The sequence below is a fragment of the Molossus molossus genome, unplaced genomic scaffold, assembly GCF_014108415.1.
Source record: "Molossus molossus isolate mMolMol1 unplaced genomic scaffold, mMolMol1.p scaffold_m16_p_3, whole genome shotgun sequence".
NCBI classification, from domain to species: Eukaryota; Metazoa; Chordata; class Mammalia; order Chiroptera; family Molossidae; genus Molossus; species Molossus molossus.
Window position 1 is genome coordinate 47,204,430 of NW_023425366.1, and position 25,244 is coordinate 47,229,673.

Below are 25,244 nucleotides of genomic sequence, written 5' to 3' on the forward strand. Positions count from 1 at the left end.
CTTACAGGAAAACAGAGGGACGGCAATGACATTGTGACTCTACTGTACAGGCTATTTATAATAATAGTGCCATTGAGAATATATGTTAAGGGAGAATGCACAGGTCTCATTAAAGAACTATAGCAGGAATCAGTTTGAGCTCCGTTTTTTTTTCCCTTGATTTTTAAAGAGAGAGGAAGGGAGAGGGAAAGAGAGATAGAAACATCAGTGAGAGAGAACATCTATTGGCCACCTTCAGTATGCCCCCCACTGGGGATTTGGCCCACAACCTGGGGATGTGCCCTAACTAGGAATCAAACTGGCAACCTCTTGGTGCATGGGTTGATGCTCAACCACTGCGCCACACTGGCTGGGCCAGTTTGAGCTTCTTAATTTCTTCTGTGGTTTTAATGGTCCATGTTTAGGGTGAGTGGATTAAGAAGAACCAATGTCCTTTGTCCTCGCTAAGAGGTATTCAAAGTGTGGTCCTCAGAGAGCAGCATAAACACTACCTTAGAATTGTTAGAAATGAAAATTCTCATCCTAGCACAGACTGGCCCAGATAAAGTGAGATTAGTTTTCCTAATAGGGGGCAGGAGCAGTTATCATGGATAATTATTCCACCCAATCACATCAGAATGAGAATCAGGTCACTGGGATTTTTTCTTCTTTGTAATTCATTCTGGACATGTTAAACTAACAATAGCACCATTTATGTGTTTGTAAAAATACCGATTTGACTGTTACCACTAATAAAAAGACAATCATTACAGGTTAATGAGCCCAATAAATACTAGATCATTTTATTTTACTTTTTCTTCCATTTTTTCCCCCTTTGAATTATAGGCTAAATAATATCTGTGTCTCTTGGCGTTGTTTCTTTAGGTTAAAAACGTTTCTGCAGGCACACAAGACATGCCTCTTCCCCCTTCAGACTATGCGGAGAGAGTGTACAGTCCTGTGGCCTACTCTTCCAATGGTAAAGTGAATGACAAGCGGTTGTATCCAGAGTCGTCCTATAAATCAACACCGTAAGTAGCACCTTCTGAATATTTGCATGTTTATAAATCAGTTGCTGTTTTATGCCATTTGCCTTAAGAAAATGCATAAAGCCCTGGCTGGTTTGGCTCAGCGGTTGGAGCGTTGGCCTGCGGTACAGAGAGACCCGGATTCGGTTCCCGCTAAGGACACGTACCTCGGTTGCAGTTTGTCCCCGGCCCTGGTTGGTTGTGCGGGTAGCAGCCCCTCGATGCGTCCCTTCACGTTGATGTTTCTCTCTCTTTCTCTTCCTCTCTCTCCCTCCCGCTCTATCTGAACAAAAAATGGAAAAATGTCCTCGGGTGAGGATTAAAAAAAGAAAATGCATAAAGACTGGAGACTGATCTTTGCATTGTAGGTGGATACCTAGGGTTGGAAGATGAGAAGATTGGGGCTGTGAGGTGGGGATCTCTTCTAAGCTGAAAATGCTTTTCTCTTGATGATTTAATAGATAAAGCATAAGTTAGGTTCTTTCACTCTAGGAATGTGATTCTCTTCCCTGCTTCTGGTTTTGAGTTTAGGTGTGGGTAAAAGGCCATTACTGATTGATAGCATAGCTAAGTGTGTTTCTCAGCCCCTCCTTTTGCCTGTAACTATTAGATCTCATTTAGAGTGTTGAATAAGCATAAAGAATCAGAAGGCTTTGGCTAGAAATAAATGATAAAAATTTGCCCCGGCCCGTTTGGCTCAGCTGTTGGAGCATCCGCCTGCGGACCAGAGAGTCCTGGGTTTGGTTCCCACTAGGGGCACATACCAAAAAAAAAAAAAAAAAGAAAGAAATGATAAAAATGTACTCAAGGGTCTTAGAGTTTGCAAACTGGAAATATATCTAGGCAAAACCTAGACGTGTTCCAAAAAAAAGAAAGAAAAGTTAAGAATTCTTACAGTAGCCCTGGCCAGGTAGTCAGTTGGTTAGAGTGTCATTCAGATATGCCAAGGGTTGCAGGTTCAATCCCTGGTCAGGGTACATAGACTTATCAACCAGTGAATGCATAAATAAGTGGAGCTACACATTGACTTCTCTCTCTGTCTCTCAAAATCGATAATTAAAAAGAAAAGTTCTCCCCGGGCCAGTTTTGCTACCAGTTTTGCTTAGTGGTTAGAGCGTCAGCCTACGGACTAAAGGGTTGCAGGTTCACTTCCCAGTCAAGGGCAGATACCTGGGTTGCAGGTTCAATCCCTTGCCCCACTCAGGGTGCTTGCGGGGGGCAACTGATCGATGTGTCTCTCTTACATAGATGTTTCTCTTTCTCTCTCCCAAACTCCCTCCTTTCCATTCTCTAAAAATCAATGGAAAAAATATCCTCAGGTGAGTATTAACAACAACAACAACAAAAAACCCACAAAACTATAAGGCCTCGTTTGGATTCCAGAATTCTGAGATCTTTGCTGTGCTAGAGCATCCGTGTTGCTGATAAAGCCTCTAGGTTTTGTTTTACATATAATGGAAAAAAACCTCAAAGTGAGTTTCTGGCCTAGAATAGGTGCCATTATGGTTATTGAAATGGTATCCCAGTATGGTTTTAATTTACCCTAAAACCTAATTCTAATTCAACCTAATGGCTGGTGAGAGAAGGATGTTGAAGGTATTAAGACCTTGGATGTAATTTTTGCCTAAGGATGCTTTATGGCATTCCAGAACCCCAAATTCCTTTGTAGACCAAGAAATGAAACCTCTTTAGCTAGTGTGATTGTTCTTAGTCAAAGGTGTATCTGCTGGAAAACTTTCTTTGACTTCAAAGTTCTATCTCCACCTGCACCCTCATTTACTGGGCTGAGTTATACAGAGATCCATTCTGAGTGCACAGTTTGGTTGCCTGGAAGCCTATAAGATAACCTCAGCAGCTGAGTTAATTATGGAATCAGTTTGAAGGTGATAGATTTATTATTGCCCTGGAATGAATTTGGAAACAGACTGGCAGTCTGCCTTATATTTTGCTTTGGTCTGCAGAAACTATCTTGTTGTTCATTTCAGTTGTGAATGTTTGGGAGGAAGAGCATTTTCTCTGTTCTCCTTCTTCTCTTTGGAGTTTAACAAAAACCAAAGAACTTGAGGCTGTTGGGGTAAAGGTGCAATCCTTGTGAAAGTTTCAAGCTATGATTTACAGGACTTTCACACATGCAAACTATATATAACACGTGACCAGCTGTGCCTCTAAATTAATTGTAAGCCCTGCATGGTTACATAGCATTTCCATGTGCTATCCCTTTTCATGAAAACCAAAATATTTTCAAATTCATTTGGAACAATGGGAAACTCTTACTTATTCTTGAATAAGCCAATATATTCATAATGTAAAATTTAAAAGGGACAAAAACATCTCCAGTTCCTCTCCCTAGAGACAGCTAGAATTACCAGTTTCTTTTATATCCTTCCAGTGGTCATTTTAAAATAAAATATGTTGGCCAAATATGAATATTGGTTATTTTTTTTCTTTAAAACATACTAGTACGTATATTAAATGCCTTGTTAGCAGTATATCTTGGAGTTTGTTGATACTGGTATACAAAGAATTTACTGATTTATTTCATAGCTGTATAATATTCCATTAGTGGTTTATTTTTAATCCCATATTGATGCACCATTTTCCCCTAATGTTTTGTAATTAATTACAAACCACTGCCAGGAATAAACTTGCATGTTTATCACTTTGTCACAGATGTGAATGTATCTGGAGGGGAAATGTTAAAAGCAGAATTGCTGGGGTAAAGAAAATTGCATATTTCATTTTGATAGATGTGATTAAATTGGACTCCATAATGGTTGTACCAGTTTATACTCCCAGTCTACACCCCAGAACTTTTTTGAAGGTCTTGAAAATGAAAATATGATGATTAGTTTTAGAACCCAGAAGAAAGGGAGGGTGGGAATGGGGCTAAGGGATATAAGTGGGACAGATTCTCCCACAGCACCTGGTGTGTGTGGTAGTGATGGGGAGGCAACTGCGCCTCTGGGGAGTAATAGAAATTGTCGAGTGTTGTCCGTGGCAGAGTACTGGTGCTATGAAGGGTTCAGAGTGCACCCGCTATGGAGGTAGGGATGCATTAATCATAGTCTGCTTTCCTTAGGCTCCCTTGAAGGTGCTAGTAACCCACGAGCACCTCTCCTCCTCGCTGTTGTACTGCGTAGAGAAGGAATTAGAACAGAAACATTGTGTCTGAGGCTCATGATAAGGATAAAGTACCTCAACACTAAGATTCCTTTCCCCCCAAAAAGCATAATATACATTCAGTAAAGAGCACTAATCTTGAATATACAACCTAATGAATGTTCGCATATGTGAACACTGAAGTCACCATGACCGCACTGAGAGTCATTTCTAGCACTCCAGAAGGTTCTCTTGTGCCCTTTTGTCGTTGGTACCCTTGTCCCCCATTTTGATACCTATCGCCATCTATTAATTCAGCTTGTTGTTGGAATTCTTATTAAGTGAAATCATCCTGTTCATCATAATGTCCTATACCTTAGAATTTCAAGGCAGTTAGAATTAATCCTGGATTAGGTGACAGCAGAATTTAGCTGAAGATGGTTGCTTCTTCACCCTTTGTAAGTAAATTTGGGTGAGCCCTGTTAGGTATATTCCCTACTATACTGTCCACACCCAGGGTGAATTAACCTTAATAAATCAAGGAAGTTGAGCGTTAACACTACAGAGAACTTTCAAAGCAGGATGACACCTAGGACAACAAATGAGACAGACTATAGTAGTAAATAGGCTGATGGGGTTAATCTGTTTGGATTTTTGTGCATGTCATAGGAATCCACTGGTTCACATAAGGCTTGGGGATGCGTCTGTGTCAGGTATGGTGTGATCCAGGGACTCAGAAGATATCACTGATCTTGTTGCTATGCTGTCTTTATTCTCAGAACAGCTTCCATTGTAACACAATGGGTCATCCGCACTGATCTTCCAGCCTAGGATTCAGAAAATGGAATTTCCTTTCCCACAGCTTGCATGTCAGTCTATTGGAAAGATTCTGATTGGTCCTTTTGGGACATTGTCATCCCCAAAGTCAAGAAGATGAAGTTCTCTGATTAGTAAGGTTTAGTTACTCCCCATAATAATAGTGACAGTTCTAAATACCATGTGTATAATGGACATCATTCTAACAGATGAGACACTGGTATTGATACTGCATTGTTTCTCCCTCATTAATACTGGGTGTCACCAGAAAACAGGATTCTTGTGACTGTGTTTTTAAATCAGTAATTACTGCCCTGGCCAATTTGGCTTAGCGGTTGGAGTGCTGGCCCATGGACCAAAGAGTCACAGGTTCAATTCCAGTCAAGGGCACATACCTCCATTGCAGTTCGATCCTCAGCCCTGGTTGGGGTTGTGCAGGAGGCAACCAATCGATGTGTTCCTCTCACATCAATGTTTCCTTCCCTCCCTCCCTCCCTCTCTTTCTGAAAATTAGTGAGAAAATATCCTCAGGTGAGGATTAATAATAATAATAATAAAATAAATAAAACTAATTACCTGAACACCTGCCATGTACACAGTACTGGGCCAGCTGCCCATGCTCTCATGGAGGTTGCAACTACCAGGGGCAGGAAGTAAGTGCACAATAACTACATTGAGAGCCAGGGGAGATAAGAACAGCAAAGGCATGTGAGGAGGGTGTGTGTTAGAGGATAAAACAAATGAATCAAAAAGAAGCAATCCAAAAGCTACAAAAGGGGGAACTTCCAGATTGGGATACTGAAGTGAATACTGAGGAAAGTATACAGCTGGTTACCTCTTCTGGGTTATGCAGATTTTGACTAAATAGGACATATATCTAAAAGTAGGTTAGAAGATTATTGAAAGTACATATTTCCTAGCTCTTAAATTTGTATATACTTTTATTGCTAAGCATTCTGTGTTTAGTTTTTATGTTATGTTAAGTATGTTACTGTTTAGTATTTCAAAGGGTGTGGGGAGAAGGGAGGCGGAAAACTTCCAAGCTGAAGATTTATAATACCAATGACAAATAACAACTGATAGGAGGAAGCCTGCTTTAATGTGATTTTGTTTTTGTTTTTTCCTAATTTCCTTTGCCTTTTAGCTCCCTTCCCTTCTGGCCCCCAGCCTCTCAGGTAAACCCGATGCATGCTAAAGATTTTGTTTGTCACCTCAAAGAAAGAAGCATGCATAGTACCTGCCAATTTTGGCAGTGTGTCTAGAAACTTGTTTAATTATTAACTCATGGAGAAAGTCACATTTTCCCTCCTTTCGAAGTAGCATTGACATAGCACACAAAGCCATGGTAATCTGAATAAATTTAGAAAGAATAAATAAATACCACCAACAATACACACACACAACTTTAGACTGACAACAGTTAACAACCAAGCAGTTCTGGATCACCTAGAAAAGAGAGTAAACCTTGTAGATAAAGCTCAAGATTACAGTTATGGTAAGTTGAAAGGAGTAAGAAACAAAAACCTTCAGATGTCTTTTATGGTTGATTTGAATAGCAAGGCTGATGTTGGGAAGTCTCCAGTGCTTGCTTTCTCTTGCCCTCCTCCAGCTCTGCTACAGGGGAAAGGGGAGCTTTGCATATCTGTTACTCAGAAGTGATGTGCAGTTGCTACAGTTGCTCTTGGTATTTTATTCCATGTTAGGCTTCAGTTTTAAGCTTGTGGCAGAAACATTATATGCAATGAAACATCTGATGCAATAGTGAATGATTGCATGAGAAAAATAAGTATAATGGTAACTCTTCCCTTCCATTCATTCTGTGTAGCTTCAGGATTAATAAAGCAATTTTCTCTCTCTTTTTTTAAAGTCCTCACCTGAGGACATTTTTGCATTTATCTTCAGATAGAACGGGAGGGAGAGGGGGAGGAAGAGAGAGAGAGAAACATCGACGTGAAAGACACATGGAGTGGTTGCCACCCACATGACCCCAACCAGGGCCCTGGACAAACTGCAACCAAGGTACGTGCCCTTAGCGGGAACCGAACCTGGGACTCTCTGGTCCATGGGCCAATGCTCTAACCGCTGAGCCAAACTGACCAGGGCAATTAAAGCAATTTTAAAAAGAAGTCTTAATGAGCTTTTTCATCTATTACAATGTAAAGCTTTTTAATTTAAAATTTTAGTGGTTTTGGTTTTTTAAGATACCTTAAAAAGGGAATTGATATATGAGTCTAAAATTAACATTACAAAGATCTGTCTCTGAGAGTCTGCTTCCAAAGGTAGATACGTGTGTGCATTCCTCTTCTCCACTCAACATCCCATGGAACTCAAGAACCTGTAGAAAAGAATCATGCCCATTATTTTATGACAGCCTTTTGTGGAGTGTCCCTGGCACAGGTCAGGTAAACAGTTCTTCCAGATCAGCCTGAACTAAATGAAATCTTAGATCCATTTTACTTAGAAGGTTTACCAATGGGCTCCTCTTACATAGGAACCTTAAGCTCGCTTGTGTGTATTAGAAGATCTGAGCTGGTGCTGCACTGAATGCAGGACACTTGAGGTCTGCTTAGTGTTGGGCATGTGAACTGCTTGAGTGAGTGCACCGCACCTACCTGTAGATCTGCTAATAGTTACTGTTGCTGCTCTTTGTGCTTACGGTGCACTGGCGACACCTTGTCATGTGCCTGGCGATCACTGAAAAATAATTCCTGTTTTATTAGGGTGCCTGAAGTGGTGCAGGAGCTCCCAGTGACTTCCCCTGTGGATGACTTCAGGCAGCCTCCTTATAGCAGCGATGGTAACTTTGATACACCTTCAAAAAGGGCTCCCGCAAAAAGAAGGGCGGGAAAGTCAAAGAGACAAGAGCAAGACCACTACGAGACAGACTACACGACTGGTGGCGAGTCCTGCGATGAGCTGGAGGAGGACTGGATCAGGTACTGACTTGCCTCTTTTGCTGGAACCGCCTGCACATCTAATATTAGTGTTTGGGAACTGTTGCCTCCTAAACTGGAGTGGATGATATAATTCCATTCTTTGCCAACCAGGACTGGAGATGGGCTTTTTATGTTTTTTTCTTAGTACTCGTTCATAATAAAGGTGGGCGTGAAGGGGGTATGTTTGGCTGTAACTATGTCTTAAACACTTTCAGTGGCCTCCACGAAATGTCTGATAAACTTCACCAGGGCTTTCTTTTACCAATAGTCACCCAAGAAAGGCCTTTTTAAATAAATGAAGTACAGTGATACCTCGGTTCTCGAACATAATTCATTCCAGGAGGACGGTCGAGAACCAAATTGTTCGAGAACCGAAGCAATGAAACCCAATAGGAAATAATGGAAACTGGATTAATTCGTTCCAAGCCCCAGAAAATGCCTATTTACTGGCCTAATTTGTATATAATATGTAGAAAAACATAAGTCTCAACAAGAAATAAAAGTGTACAGTATGTCTAAGGGTTAAATTCAGTGTAAAGCGTGACTCTCTCCACAAAGCGTGACTCTCTCTCTGCACGCACACTGATGACGCAAGCAAGGCGCGCTGGGCCGAATGAACGCCATTCGGCTCAACTCGGCTCATCTCGGAAGTTCGAGTTCCAAATATTTGTTCGGATTCCGAGACAAAAGTTTCTCGAATCTCCTGGTCGAATACCAATTTGGTCGAAATCCGAGGCGTTCAAGAACCGAGGTATCACTGTATAAGATAAGAGGAACTTTATTCTACTAATTATAAAATTCCCAAACCGGTGTTACGTCTTTGCTTTGGCTTTTTTTTTTTCCTCATTCAAGGATAGTTTTCCATTTATCATTAGATAGAGTGGAAGAGAGGGAGAGAGAGAGAAACATCAGTGTGATAGAGACACATCAACTGGTTGCCTCCTGCACCACCCGACCAGGGCCAGGGATGAACCGCAAGTGAGGTACGTGCCTTTGCCGGAATCGAACCCACGACTCTTTGGTTCGTGGGCTGACGCTCTAACTGCTGAGCCAAACTGTCCAGGGCTGCTCTGGCTTTTACTTTAGGCTTTCACAATGAGGCCAGAGATCCAAAGGACTTTGGAAAACACTTCTGTAAAGAGTTGTTAACCTTTAGTTCTGGCCAAGGTTGAGGTTAAGTTCTTTTGTGTTTGTGTCAGTGGTATTGTTACAGTCCACCAGCACCAACTATACTCGTGTTTGATGTGTAGCTTTTTTATGCCCAAGGAATGGGACACAAATCAAACACTTGTGGTTTGAATGGTGATTAATCAAACATTGCTCTCCAGGCGTTAGGGATTCATGGAGTGTGAAATTCTGTACTCACTGGTGGTTCTCTTGCCTCTTCCCTTCTCTCCTTAAGAGTTTTTGGCCTAATTCAGTCATTTATCTGTGAAATATTTGCCTAACTTATATCATGGAAGATTTAAATGAAAACTTTTAGAAATTCTGAATTCTTGTTTCCCTTTTGAGTGAATCTTTTAATTTCTCCTCTCTATAAAATGAAGGTATTAGACTAACTTGGGTCTAAAATTTGAAATTCCATATGCTGTGAAATTCCTTAGTTCTGGGAGACAACTCAGAGTATTTCCTCAGTGGATTATGGATGAACAGCATTACCTTCATATGTAAAGAACAACTGGTATATTAAGAGGTACAAGTGATGAAGAATTTCAGGGTGGTTTAATGCATTGCCAGATTATTTGTACAACGAGCGTGCATTTTTATACATGTGCATTTTAAAGTCTACTTTTATAATGAAAGGACTTAAAATAAGCTATTAGGAGAAACAAGACCAAGATAAACAAACCAAAAAACCCATATCTCCAAACAGTCTGAAAACTATAGGTGTAGAAGACAATAGCCAGCTGCCCTTCTGCAATGATGCCAACATATTTGTGTTCCTGAATTCCAGTTTTAAGATATTAAATATAAGTTGCATTATCATGTTCTATATTCAGAATAAGTGAGTTCTTATGACTTGAACCTTAAATTTTATAAATTCTTTCAACTTTATTTTCAAAAAGTATATAGGCACAGTTATTCTTTTTTTTTATTTTTTGTATGTTTTTTTTATTTTAAATTTTTTGGGTGCTAGGACCGATGATCACCAGCTGCCCAAGAACCAAAAAATTATGCTTCCTAAATCTCTTGATGTTGTGTGTTACTCACGACAGTAGCTCTTTTTCAGGCATATATTTTTTTAAAAAAGCATAATCAATGATGTATAAAGGATTCCTTCTTAAGGGCACTATTTGCAACGCACCTTCGTCTTCCCCATAAGCTACAAAAAGGATGTCATTCTCCACATCCCATCAGCTTTATTATCTTTGAGGAAGAAACAGTGCATTTTATGTCTGCTAATGATACACAGTCATCTTCTCACTCCGTTTTTAGGGAATATCCGCCTATCACTTCAGATCAACAAAGGCAAGTCTATAAGAGAAGTTTTGACACTGGCCTGCAGGAATACAAGCACTTACAAGCAGAACTTGATGAGATCAATAAAGAACTCTCTCGTCTGGATAAAGAATTGGATGACTATAGAGAAGAAAGTGAAGAGTACATGGTAAATACAAACCTGATAATTGTATGTTACATATACTTTCTGATCTATAGAAATCCAGTGTCCTTTATACTGATGTCGATATAAAATTTGCTAATAATTATTAAAGTGTAATTTCATTGAAAAATAATTGAAGTTGAGTCTTGGATGAAAGTCCAAATTGAAGAGTGTATTAATACTATTATAGTTAAGAATTACAAAGCAGTAGTCTAGGTACATATATCCCTTCCTATTTAAAATAAAATAACTGTATTTTTCTATTTATGCACTCAGTTCATTCTATGTGTACAAAATTCAAACAATACAGAATTGCATAAATTCCTTAAATTCTACCACCTGGTAATCACCAAAATATTAGTTGTTAAAATGGCTCCTCCTTGTAGATGTGTACCTAGACACACAAGTCTTTAATAAGAAATCATCTTATATGTTTTACCTATATCTTTCCTGCATTTTTACTCAAAAATAGTTTATGGTTTGTTTGTTTGTTTTTTCCTTGATCACCTGGCTGAGGTGGTATTTGCCCTTGTACAGTTAGTCTTTCCTTTCTAATCCCCTTTCCATACTATACTTTTTGGAAGGAAGTCACAGTGCATCGATCCCACTTAAGGAATAGAGAATTATGCGCCAGCTCTCTAAAGGCGATGTACCTACACTAATTATTTGGATTCTTCTGCATGGGAAATGTGTTCCTTCTTCCATTTTTAAATTTATTTAGTGAATCACTTATATCAGTATGGACTCATGGGTATCTCATACTTTGGCTTATAATTGAATACTACTTTATTTTATTTTATTTTTTTTTATCCTCACCCAAGGACATTATTCCATATTTTGTTCAGATAGAGTGGGAGGGGGAGAGAGAGAGAGAGAAACATCAACGTGAAAGGGACACATCAAGTGGTTGCCACCCACATGACCCAACCAGGGCCGGGGACAAACTGCAACCGAGGTACGTGCCCTTAGCGGGAACCGAACCCGGGTCTTGGGACTGCAGGCCTATGCTTTTAACCACTGAACCAAACCAGCCAGGGCGGTTTTTATTTTTTTAAATGCTTGTGGTACTACTTATATCCTGCTTTTTTACTCAACAATAGCCTGTGGTTATCTTTTCATATCAATAATAATGATCTACTTACTAAAAAAAAGTTATTATTTTTTTATTTCTTGTGATTTATTTTTTATTTTATTTTATTGATTTGTAGAGGGAGGGGATGGGGGGAAGAAACAGACAGACAGACACCCTGAATTGTTCCACTCATGTATGCATTTATTGGTTGCTTCTTGTATGTGCCCTGACCGGGGATTGAACCCGAAACCTTGGCATATCAGGACAATGCTCTAACTAGCTGAACTACCCAGCCAGGGCTCAAAAAATTTTTTTATTTATTAAAAATAGCTACAGAGTAAAATCTATGATTTTACCAGAATTTACTTAAGAGTCATCCTGTGTGAATAGACATTCAGGTATGTCTACCCCTGTCCCACCCCACCCCCACAGGCACACATATACCGCCTACCAGTAGTACCAGTAATACCCTGTCGAAGCCCTCGATCTTGGCATACTTGTCTGCTTATCTAGCTAGAGCAAATTTCAGATGTGAAATTGCTGAGTCAGAATTTATGCCATTACATTTTTGTTGCAAAACTGCCCTCCGGAAAGATTCTGTCAACTGCATTCCCACCACCGATGGTCTAGAGGGCTCATTTGACCCACATTTCACTAATACTTCATGCCTGAAAAATTACTTTGTGTTCACATCATTTATTTTTAGGAACCTCATATTCATTTTATAAAACACCCTTTGCCAGTTTTAATTGACGTTTGCTTCTTATATAGTTTGACTTAACTATTGTATTCTTTTATGGCTTTTGTATGGTTTTATGGTGTTGTCATAAACATTTATCAGTTCAGTGAAAAGTATTGATCATTACTGTGCCCTTGATGTAGAAGTGCTGAAGTTAGAAAGATAAACAAAATCCTGTCAGCCCTCGGAGAGTTTATATTCTGAGAGAAATGACATCTAAGCAACTTAGACAATGTGACTAAATGTCATATTCACGTTATGTGTGGAAAGTACTGTAAGTAAATTGCTCAGAGAAGGAATAAGGTCTGCTGAAGGCCTGAAGAGTTTAGGAGAGGCTTCACTGAGAGGTAGCTATTCTAGAATCTCCAGACAAAACTGGGGAGGGGTGCATGAACACAGCCATAGGGAGAGCGTGATAGAAATCTGGAAGCTTAACATGCTTAGTTTTTCAAAGGAATTGCGTACGATGGGTGCTAAGACTGCATAGGTAGGAGACTAGATTGGCAGAGAAGTTAGTGAGGAGCTCTGACCAGTTTTATAATGAGATATATAACCTGATTAGAGCTATGCTTTACCAGAGACCTCTCTGGTGCCAGCGTGGCACATGGACTGGCATGGGGAAAGGTGAGAGGCAGCAAAACAAATAGTTACCTGCCTGCGTGCATGGAACGTAAGAAATATGTCATCAGTTTCTCTTCACTGATTCCTCAGGCCTCCTGCTGCTCATAGTAGTTTTAGGAGCTTTAAGACGTCATTATTTCAATTTCTTGTATTTTTGGCAGTTTTAGTTAGCTTCAAAATATAGCGTCAGTAGTGTTGTTTTTGAAAGAGAAAATGCCCATTAAACATATTCCCTTGTGTTTTTCATTAATAGGCTGCTGCTGATGAATACAATAGACTGAAGCAAGTTAAGGGAGTAAGTATCCCAGATTGTAAGATTCTTTGGGGAAGAATTTTTCTATCATGTGGTTTTCCTTTAACCTTTGGAATGACTATGAATACCTTATAATGCATGCACTGATTATAGACAAAAGGCCCAATAATTGCAAGATAAACTACAACTGAGAAGTTGGAAACTTAATTTCAGTTGTTTGCAGCTACAACCAATACTGATTTTTAAAAACTTTTTTAAAGGTTGAAGTACATGCCCTAGCCGGTTTTGCTCAGTGGTTAGAACGTCGGCCTGCAGTGCAGAGAGACCCGGGTTCGGTTCCCACTAAGGGCACACACCTCGGTTGCAGTTTGTCCTTGGCCCTGGTTGGGTCGTGCATGTGGCAACTACTCGATGTGTCCCTTTCACGTTGATGTTTCTCTCTCTCTCTCCCTCCCACTCTATCTGAACAAAAAGTGGAAAAGTGTCCTTGGGTGAGGATAAAAAAAAAAGGTTGAAGTATACATATAAAAAAAGTACACAGCCCTGGCCGGTTTGGCTCAGCGGTTAGAGTGTAAGTGTATAGCTTGGTAATTTTCACAAAGCAACCACATACCTTTGTACCTGGCACCCAGATCAAGAAATTGATTTTCTAGTACCACTGACAGTGCCATCTTATACTCTCTTCCAATATTTACATTCTCTCCGGAGGTAACCACCATTTTAACTTCTAATATCATAGGTTAATTTTGCCTGTTTTGAATTTTACATAAATGGAACCATATATGTTTGATTTATTTAAAAAACTTATTTATTGCTTTTAGAGAGAAAGGAAGGACGGGGTTGAGAGAGGAGAGACATTGATTTGTTGTTCCATTCATTTATGCATTTATTGGTTGCTTCTTGCATGTGCCTTGACCCAGGATTGAACCTCAACCTTGTTATAGAGGGATGACGCTCCAACCAACTGAGCTATCCTACCAGGGCTATGTGATTTCTTTTGCTCAGTATTATGTGAAATTCATTCATATTTTGGCATGTGGTTGTGGCTCATTTATTTTTACTTGTTTTGTGAATAAAATGCAACTTATTAATTTATTCTAACATTAATGAGTATTTGGGTTGTTTCCAAGTTAGGGCTTTATAACTAATGTAGCTTCAAACATTTTTGTAAGTATCTTTGCACGTGTATACCATTGTTAGGTGTATGCTTAGTGAAATTGCAGGGTCGTTGGTAAGTACGTATCCAGCCTTGGGTAGGTAATGTCAAACAGCTTTCCTGGTTTGTGCCAGTTTATATTCCCACCCAGTAGTGTAGATTCCTGTTGCTCTATATCCTTACCAACGCTTGCCATTATCAGTCTTTCTTGACTTCAAATGATTTTTTGTTTTTTAAAAGAATTCATTTTAAAGTTTTAAAAATTATAGAACATCATGATTTTATTTACTTATTTATTTATTTATCCTCACCCAAGGACATTTTTTCATTTTTTGTTCAGATAGAGCGGGGGGCGGGGGGAGAGAGAGAGAGAGAGAGAGAAACATCGACATGAAAGGTACACATCGAGTGGCTGCCACCCGCACGACCCAACCAGGGCCGGGGACAAACTGCAACCGAGGTATATGCCCTTAGCAGGAACCGAACCCAGGTCTCTCTGGACCGCAGTCCGACACTCTAACCGCTGAGCCAAACTGGCCAGGGCGAACATCATGATTTTAAATGCAAGAGTGTAAAAGCATGTATAGTAAAGTTTCCTGTCTCCTTTACCATTTGTCCAGTTCCCCTTTCCCAAGTCAACTGATACCACTAGTTTGTTTTACTGCATTTTTTGGATGATGTATGAGTTAGCCAAAGGGTCAAGGCGTTTTTTTTTTTTTTTTGTCACTCTACAATTCATTAGGAATTAGTGTATCGTTTTCAAAACACAGGTTAGAAGATATCGTTCAGCAAAGAGAATCAACTGCCTGTCTGGTTTGAGATACCAGATGCCTTATGTATGTTACGTCGATTAACACTCTCAGCAGTTCTGATGACTAATAGTCCCCTTCTTTTGGTTGACCTCTGCCTTCCCAGCAGCTACACATAATTTGTTTTTATTTTGTTAAATTTACCTGGTTCTTTTTTTCTTTTTAGTCTCCAGATTACAAAAATAAGAGGAATTATTGCAAGCAGTTGAAGAGTAAGTTGTCACACATCAAGAAGATGGTTGGAGATTATGACAGAGGGAGAACAGAAAGCAGATTCCAGATTGTTTGAGTGATTGAGAGTATCTGACATCTCTGCAAAATGCACAATGACTTTGGACTCTAACCAGAGAGGCCAGACCTTTGTGATCATTACAAAGTTTTGGTAGCTTTAATATCACTGGTATTGAAGCATTTTATAAGTAGCTTTTAATAATCAACTGGGCTGAACACTCCAATTAAGGATTTTATGCTGTAAACATTGGTTCTTGTATTAAGAACTCACTGCTGTTTGAGGTTTTTAAACCTTTAATGAAGATCGCTGAGTGGATGGTGCTGTGAACTTTCACGCCCTAGGCAGTCATGTCTTAGTGCTTCATTAGTTCCAATAGCTGATCTCATTTAATTCTCCCAGACTCCTCCCTTCACATAACTGTTATTTATCATCATTCCTTTCCAGATAAGGAAACTGGGTCCCTGCAGTGAAGTCAAACTGCTTGTTTCCTAGCTTGCAGTTTTGGTTAAGTCTGTTTTATGACTCCATTAACAAAGTCCTGTTCATATTTTAGCTACTACAGATATTGCATTCTACCAACCTCCCTATTGATTTTTTTTCTGTGTGTAAATGGTTAAAAGAACTTTTTATTTGTTTTATGTTATCTTGGTAATAAAGATCATGTAAAAGTAACAAATTGTGAAATTTAAAGATTGTAAATATATATTTACTTTTTAAAAATCAAAATTTAATACCACTGGTTAGAATTTTATTGTGTATTTTAAAATACTCTTTAATCTTTTATGGTTTACATGCTTTTTTGTTTTAAACCAACTGGGCTTTCTCATTATATCAGAGTATCTGATTACATTTATAATTCAGTTGTGACTTGAAATGTATCTTAACAGGAATGTTCGAGTTTTATACATATTTTATAAGGTATTAAACCAGGTGTTTTCTTTCTATAATATATCTGTTTGATGTCATTAGTGCTGTTAATTTTAAGCTTTGCAAAACTACACTCAGCAATTATTTATGTTGTTTTAAACTATTTTGGGTACTGTGCTGGTTGCTTGCTTCCCAATCCATTAGCTATAAGGAGGTCGATTTGTCTGGAAGTAGAATGTAATACCACAAAACATCAAATATTTCAAATTGTGCCCTTAAATCTCAGTACTTTTTTTCATTCAAATTTTTATTAGTGAAGTAAAATTAGTTGATAATACTGGGCATGTCACTAGCCAAGTTGACTCTGATTATCCTCCCAGTTTAGAAGTTTTGTTTTTATGAAAATATTTTGAACAATCTGTAAATTAATCATTAGTATGCAATTCAGACATTTAAGTACGTCAGTGTACCTGTGGAGATTATTATTATTTTTTTTTTATCCTCACCCGAAGACATTTTTTGGATATTTTGTTCAGATAGAGTGGGAGGGAGAGAGAGAGAGAGAGAGAGAGAGAGAAACATCGATGTGAAAAGGACACATCGAGTAGTTGCCACTCGCACAACCCAACCAGGGCCGGGGACAAACTGCAACTGAGGTGCGTGCCCCTAGCGGGAACCGAACCTGGTTCTCTAGGGAACACAGGCCGACGCTCTAACCGCTGAGCCAAACCGGCCAGGGCTAAAAACTTTTATTTATTTTTATTTTATTTTTATTTTGGTACGTGCCCCTAGCGGGAACCGAACCCGGGACTCTCTGGTCCACAGGCCAACGCTCCAACCGCTGAGCCAAACTGGCCAGGGCAGTATATAATTTTTTATGTACAAGTGTGAATCCTTTCCCAAACGTAAACTTTTTTATTATTGATTTGACAGAGAGAGAGAGAGAAAAACATCAACTTGTTGCTCCATTCATGCATTCATTGGTTGCTTCTTATATGTGCCCTGACCACAACCTTGGCATATAGGGACAATGCTCTAACCAACTGAGCTACCTGGCCAGGACCCAAAGATAAACTTTTAACTACTGTTTCAATTATAACACTGATTCATTTCTTCAAATTGAAAAAAATTTTAATTTTCCATGTGCTTTGCATACTTATGATTAAAGATAATGGTCTATGCTTTTCATACCTTTCGGATTCCCACCAAATGGTAAGGGCTCTCTTGAGCAGTTTAACTGATTTTTATGTGTACTAAAAGTTTAACTCTTGTGTTCTCAGAAGTCAATATAAGTAGTTTATGAAGGCAAGCTTGCCAGTGTTCTGACAAAAACCTATTCAGCTAAATGCAGAAAATCAACTAGTGTAACTTTGCGTTGCAAAATTGTGCCATAAAATTGGACTTTGAAATAAAAAAATGAAATCCTTTTTCAAATGTAGTACTGCCCTGGCCAGTTTGGCTCAGGAGTTAGAGTGTCAGCCCTCAGAACGAAGGGTCTTGGGTTCAATTCCCAGTCAAGGGCACATACCTGGGTTGCAGGTTTAATTCCTGGCCCAGGCAGGGTAGTCTGGGAGGCAACCAATGATGTCTCTCACATCAGTGTTTCTCTCTCTCTCTCTCTCTCTCTCTCTCTCTCTCTCTCTCTCTCTCTCTCTCTTCCTCCCTTCCACTCTATCTAAAAATCAATGGAAAAATATCCTCGGGTGAAGATTAACAAAAAATAAAAAATGTGGTATTTACTGAAGACCATGTCAGGAGCCAGGATCAGGGAGTTTCTGCTGGGATTGACATTAACTCTCTGGATATAACTTTGCAGAGGTATTCAAGTAGTTTCCTAGTCTGGAAAATAAGAGGTTTAGATGAGATTTCAGAGGTCTCTTCCATCTCTGACCATCTGTTATTCTTATGTTTGCGTTCTGCGTTCTGCTATAAACATCATTGTTCAAGATTTTGTTGTGAAAGCATGTGGTCTATTTGATAAATGATCACTGCATAAAGTGATTTCCTTACATGTGTGTTTTTGTATTAAAAGTAGATGAGATCAACATTTTAATTTCTTACAACAGTCTATTGACTTGCAATCATCTCTCATTTTACAGTCAAGAAAACTAGTGATCTGATAGATTAACTGGTCCATTGTCACATTCTAGCAAGTGACTAAACTAGGAATCTTTTAATAGGCTCTATACTCTCATTCTAGCTTCACTTTGTTAATAAATTAATAGGTTGGATAAGGTGGAGTTGCTCTGTCTGATGTTAATAAAATGTCCTATTTTATGCCCCGGCCGGTTTGGCTCAGCGGTAGAGCATTGGCCCTTGGACCAAAGAGCTATGGGTTCAATTCCGGTCAAGGGCACGTACCTCGGTTGCAGTTCGTCCTGGCCCTGGTCGGGTTGTGCAGGAGGCAACCAATCAGTGTGTCTCTCTCACATTGATGTGTCTCCCTCTCCCCCTCCCTCCCACCCTGTCTGAAAAAAATAATAAAATGTCATATTTTAATTTTGAGTGCATTTAAAGTAATTATAACATGAAAATTTTTCATATAACTATCTGAGGTATATAATGGCTTAAACAGGAGTATACATATGTAAAGAAGGGTGAGGGCAGAAATTTTTTTGTTTTGTTTTGGTTTTAATTTTTTTTTCTTTATTGATTTTAGAGAGAGGAAGGGAGAGAGAGATAGAAACATCACCGAGAGAGAACATTGATCGGTCACCTCCCGCATGTCCCCCACCGGGGTTTGGGCCCACAACCCAGGCGTGTTCCCTGACCAGGAGTCGAACTAGTGATCTCATGGTACATGGGTTGACGGTCACCACTGAGCCACACCAGCAGGGCAGGGCAGAAGTTTTTTAATCACCCTGGCTAGTGTGGCTCAGTTGGTTGGAACATCATCCTGTGCACTGATAGGTCAAAGGTTTGATTCCTGGTTAGGGCACAGACTGAGGTTTCGGGTTCGATCCCCAGTCAGGGTGCATAGGTAGGGGAGGCAGCCAGTTGATGTTCCTCTCTCACATCAATGTTTTTTTTTCCCTCTCTTCCCTTTCCCTTCCTCTTTCTCTAGAATCAGTAAAAACAAATAAGAGTTATTTAATCATGGTTCCAGGGATCTTAGCTTTAGCTGGGGGCCGGGACAGGGTTTTCCTAACATAAACACACTCTCCTTCAGCATTGGGATTTGCAGTATCTCAAGTGAACTTTTTAAAGGTTCAGCCATAGAAGTAATTCAGACTCAGTCTCCTGGCAGTTCATGGTTCTGCTCACACTCACCATGTAAGTTATATGAAAGCACAAATAATTACACAGAAGTTGATCTCATCCCTCCTCCTGTGTTTCATATTGTTAACATTTCTTCTACTGGAAATAGTTTCCATGAATAAAATGCCCAAGTATCTTGGATAGTTTCTAGAAAACTGTTAAAACAATGCCACTTTGGAGTTAGGGAAAAAAAAAACATGCACACAGAATTGTGTGTGTGTGTGTCTCTGTGTGTGTGTGTAACAAATGTGGAAGGGTGTTCCAAAAAAATCTCTAGTTGCTGCCAAATAACCTGATTGCTCTTTCCTGCAGGTGTTCTTGATTTGCCCTCCAGCAATTACTTGCTGTGTGACCTTGGGTAAATTACTTAGCCTTGCTGTATCTGATTTTGCTTATTTGAGAGAGATTTGTTTTTAAGAGTAATATGAAGGTAGTTAATGTGTGACTTAGACCAGTCCTTGTTACAAAGTAAATAATAAATATGGCCAGTTACATCTATTTCCCAAAGCCAGAAGGTGAAACTTTAAACAACTTTTTAAAAAGCAAATTGTGCCCAGCCAGTATGGCTCAGTGGTTGAGCGTTGACCCATGCACCAAGAGGTCGCTGGTTTGATTCCCCATCAGGGCACACACCCAGGTTGTGGGCCTGATCCTCAGTGGGGGACATGCAGGAGGCAGCCAATCGATGTTCTCTCTCATTGATGTTTCCATCTCTCTCTCCCTCTTCCTCTCTCTCTCAAATCAATAAAGAAAAAAAAATAATAATAATAATAAAAAAAAAGCAATTGTGTCTTAAAAATGTATGTATCAACCCAATCCTCTATATGCTCCATCTGTGTTGGGTGCAGCTGTAAGGTGTGAATTCTAGACATTACTACATTAGGCTTAGTATTCTGACTATTCACAAATGATGAAATGCTTTCAAAGAATAGAGTTTACATATCAAGATAAGGATTATTAGATACTGTTACAAGCAATGGTGGAGGTTTTTTGTTTTGTTTTGTTTTGTTTTTTTTTTATCCTCACCCGAGGATATTTTTCCATTTTTGTACAGATAGAGTGGGAGGGAGAGAGAGGAAGGGAGAGAGAGAGAGAAACATCGACGTGAAGGGACACATCGAGTGGCTGCCACCCGCACGACCAACCAGGGCCGGGGACAAACTGCAACCGAAGTACGCGCCCTTAGCGGGAACCGAACCCGGGTCTCTCCGGACCGCAGGCCGATGCTCTAACCGCTGAGCCAAACTGGCCAGGGCAATGGTGGAGGTTTTTAATGTCTCAAATGATTTAAGTTCCATCGAAAAGTATTGGAATAGGCAGGTTTACCTCTCCTAGTCTTTGAAGTTGCACACTTTGGATTTCAGGTTGATTCCACTGGCTGAGCTGTTCATGAGCTTTCTAACTGTGGATTGTGTCCAGGCACCCATGAGCAAAGAACAAACTGTTCCATTCTTTATAGTTGTCCCTTAGTTTTACAAGTTGAAACATTTGGCTAGGGTAGATAATTTATTCTATTACTTTGTACACAATTAGAATATTATGTCATAATTACAGCAAGGGATTACTATGGATTTATGCATATTTCATTTTGCTTTGCTTTAGTACCATTTCTACTACAGACAAAGTCTATAACTAGACAGAGGAGAGTAAATTTTACAGTTGCTAAAAGTCTGAATGATTCAGCCTCCTCTCCACAAAGATGCTTTAATTTATTTTAGTTTAGTTTTTTAATCCTCACCTGAGCACATTTTTCCATTTTTTTGTTCAGGTAGAGTGGGGGAGAGAGAGGAACAGAGAGAGAGAAACATCGATGTGGAAAATGTTTTAATTTAAATGTATTGGGGAGTCCTCTGTCCTTTCCCTGGTTTTCCATTAAAAAAGTTTCCAGGGTGGTAAACCTAAGTGAGAAACTTGGAGCTTGGGGGTGTGGCTGTTTGTCCTTGTATAATGCATCCCATCTTGGAATAGGATGGTCAATCAGAACAAAAGGAAAGAAAAGAAAAAGAAGAAAGCATGGAGTTTGTGGAAGGGAGGAAGGGAGGATGGAAGGATGGGAGAGGAAAAAGTGGAGTATGTGTGTGAGTCCTGTAGAGGAGTTAAAGATGTGAGGGAGGCAGAGATGGAAGGTGACTGGCACTGGGGAAAGAATTAGCAACACTAATTTCCCCTCTCCCTTTTAAAGACAACAGCACCAATACTAAACAATAAGACCTTGTCCTCTGGGGAGAAATAAAAGGAGCTGGTTATGGAGTTGCCACTATGTGATGTATAAAACCCTGTAGGGTAGGTGGAAGTATGCCCATTTTATAGGTGACTTGCTTGAGGTCACCCAGCTAGCATGGCAGAGCCTGATTTTAAATCAAGGTCTGTTCTTTCCACTACTGTGCAGGGTGGCTTCTGTTTGTTTCTGAGGGGGTAGAACACATGGGGAAATTTGGGTGCCAATAAAGCAATACAGGTAACAGAGGGGAAGCATATGTTAACAGGGAAGCAAAATGACTTAAGATCCTGTAGTTTCTTTCTGCTCGTCCTTTCCTGGGCCTAATGTTTTTTCAAATATTCTGTGGAGGTGCCTTGCCTCTCCATTTCTCCAGCGTGGGAAATGCTGCTATTTATTTATTTATTTATTTATTATTTATTTTTGGTACGTGCCCCTAGCGGGAACCGAACCCGAGACTCTCTCTGGTCCGCAGGCCAACGCTCCAACCGCTGAGCCAAACCAGCCAGGGCAGAAATGCTATTTAATTCAATTTGTATCAGCAGGCATCTCAAATAACTTTTCCAAAAACTGGACTAATCTTACCCACCCCCCACTGTCTCAGTAACTGCAACGCAGCCTTTCAGTTGCTCAACTAAAAATGTTTGGTTCCTTGTTCATAAAACACACACCCAGTCTATGAACAACATTGCGAATCCAACCATTGCGAATCCAACCGCTTCTCACTAGCGCTAGCTGCACCACCATCCTACATTAGTTCAAGCCATCATCATCCCTCTAAAGTTCTCACGATGCTCAGAGCCACCCACCTCTCTCTGATTTCTGTGGCCACCATTCATCCCCTGCTTTCTCATGTAGTCCCTCAAACACACCAATGCTCTTCCACCTTTGCGCATGCATCTCCCTTTACCTGGAGAGGTTTTTCCCTAGTATCAGCGTGGTTAACTCCCTCTCTCATTCTGATCATGGCTCAACTGTCTTGGTGTGGACTCTTCTGAGCACGTGATTTAATACTGCAACCCATTCCCCCTTCCACTGCATCATTTTACTCTATGCCACTATCACCATTTGATGTTTTCCTTGATAACTGCCTGGACAGTAGAAGGAAATTCTATGAGGCCAAGGATTTTTGTTCATTTTTTTTTTAAATCCTTACCCGAGAATATTTTTCTTTTTTATCTTCAAAGAGAGTGGAAGGGGAAGAGGGAGGAAGGGAGGGAGGGGGGGAGAGAGGGAGGGGGGGGAGAGAGAGAGAGAGAGAGAGAGAGATTGGTTGCCTCCAGCACAACCCTGACCCAGATACGTGCCCTTGAACTAAATCGAACCCAGGACTCATTGGTCCGCAGTCCCATGCCCTAACCGCTGAACGAAACCGGCCGGGGTGGATTTTTTTCAATTTTTCATTGCTCTGTTCTCAGTACTTAGAATTGTATCAGGCTGTATCAGGCCCAAAGTAGGTGTTCAATGAACTATTTCCTGCATGAACAGCAGCAGGGGCAGCAGAGGCAGCCCAGAAAACGCACTGCAGCAAAGAGGTTCTGGTTTAGCTGCTGCTGCTGCTGCTGCTGCTGCTTCTTCATGCCAACCTTTTAGAAATAAAACAAAATCATGCTCCTCAGTTCCTGGGTCGACAGCTATCGGGACTCCGACCTTCCAAGATCGAATTATGTTTTCCCCGCCTCTTTGTTAGCTGGAGGGAGGACAGGAGGTCCCTCCGGGGACTGGAAATCAGCTCCGGGGATGCCGAGGCCCTGGAAAGCCAGGCTGCAACAACCTCCACTGGAAGCAGTCGGAACGTTTCTACCCCGCCTCTGCGCGCGGCGGAAGGACTTCGGGGCGCCTTTAGATCGGATTGGGCGGAGCCTCGGGACAGCGGCTTCCGGGCAGAGCGGCGTCGGGCGGAACCGGTGAGTCCGCGGGTGGAGGCCGGCGCGGAGCCGAGGCGTGGACCGGCCGCCTGGGGAGCATGGATTTTAGGAAGGGCCTTCAGTCTTCGGGGTGGAGGCTGAGTGACCCCGACCAGCGTCATAGGGAATGAGGCTGTGAGGGAGCGTGGGGAACAGGAGGGCAATTTCTGTGGCGGGGAGCTGCGGGGAAGCCTTTGGGGCTGCGATCTGGGGAACGTCCCTAAGGCAGAGCGCGCGTTTGGGGAATTCTGGTTCTGGGTTCGAGTTTGTGACCTGCCTCCTTTGATCCTCGAGTTCCGCGTCTGAAAAACAGGACAGTCATCACCCTTGCCTGTCGCACAGCGCTTGCTAAGACAAGGTCTGAGGAACAGCTTCCTAAACTGGAGGTTTCGCGCAGATGTCATTTGTTCGCAGGTAGCATTCTGAGCTCCTGTGACAGGAATCATACCAACAGGGTTCCGCTGGGGGAGGTGGCTTTTCTGGGGTTGGGTTCCCAGGAAACAGATCAGTGATATTTTAAGAAGATGGAATATTGGGAAGTTATAGAACATGATTGACCAAAGAGGTCTGTTGGAGATACTGACCTAAGAGGTCACCAAGGACATCTTTTTCCAGGATGCATAACCCCCTTCTCTGTTAACGGCACGCATCGTCCACATCCACTTCCCCCGGAACGTCCGCAGTCATGGAAGTGGAACACCTACCCTGTCCCTGTAATTTCCTGCCGCAGGCAGTTCCAGCTGAAGGTGCTTGTGTGTAGTGAGGCAGAAGGGTTCCCATTTGGAGTTTCTACTTCTCTCTTTGTTTCTGAACTTTCAGAGAATTAAAAGTAATAAACTAAAAATAAAATACGTTTTGATGTGATGGATGGTACTAGCCACTTTTTAAAGAATTTGAGTTTAAAAACATTGAAAACACTTGCATGGAGGATCAAATGTCCAATGTAGTCACTATATATATACTATGTTACTACATCATTAAACCTACAAGGCACCAACATAGTTGGCTATTGAAATAGCACCGAAGTTAGAATTAAGTCATTTCTCTTTGCTTCAGGATGTTAAAGTGAATCACCAGATTTCTGAAACAAACCAATCTCTTCCAACACCAGAGAATGGTTTAATTCAGTGAGAGACGCAGAACTTGAGTAAATCGCAGGTGCCACAGAAAACAGTGATACCACAAAAACAGTCTCCAATTTAATAGATTTTAATTCCAAAAATCCATTTATAGGTCAGTTCTTTAAAAATTTAAATATATATTTTATAGCAACAATAATATAAATGGAGGGTACGGTCTTAGTTATTTATGGTCCTCATAAGATTAATCTTTGATCCTGCCAGTGATGGGATTTGTTGTCTTTTTTTTTTTTTAAATCCTCACCAGAGGACATTTTTCCATTTTTTTTTTGTTCAGATAGAGTGGGAGGGAGAGAGAGGAAGAGAGAGAGAGAGAGAAACATTGACATGAAAGGGACACATCGAGTGGCTGCCACCTGCACAACCAACGAGGGCCGGGGAAAAACTGCAACTGAGGTTCGAGCCCTTAGTGGGAACCAAACGCCGGTGTCTCTGGACCGCAGGCCAAAATCTCTAACCGCTGAGCCAAACCGGCCAGGGCTGTTTTGTCTTTAATATCTTGGCATTTAGGGT

The 25,244-nt window shown here is 40.6% G+C and overlaps 1 protein-coding gene and 1 pseudogene across 3 annotated transcripts in view; one reads left to right on the forward strand and one right to left on the reverse strand.

Annotated features, from left to right (window-relative positions):
* OCLN (occludin) overlaps positions 1-15,803 on the forward strand; it is a 46,628-nt gene extending 30,825 nt beyond the window's left edge. For all 3 annotated transcript variants that reach the window (XM_036279415.1, XM_036279418.1, XM_036279417.1), the window contains exons 5-9: positions 865-1,010; positions 7,643-7,858; positions 10,295-10,466; positions 13,146-13,187; positions 15,277-15,803. In XM_036279415.1, coding sequence (XP_036135308.1) covers positions 865-1,010; positions 7,643-7,858; positions 10,295-10,466; positions 13,146-13,187; positions 15,277-15,399 — 699 coding nt within the window. In that variant the 3' untranslated portion in view covers positions 15,400-15,803. The remainder of the gene's footprint in view (positions 1-864; positions 1,011-7,642; positions 7,859-10,294; positions 10,467-13,145; positions 13,188-15,276) is intronic.
* LOC118643032 lies at positions 9,985-10,085 on the reverse strand (annotated as a pseudogene).
* Positions 15,804-25,244: the final 9,441 nt, after the last annotated feature.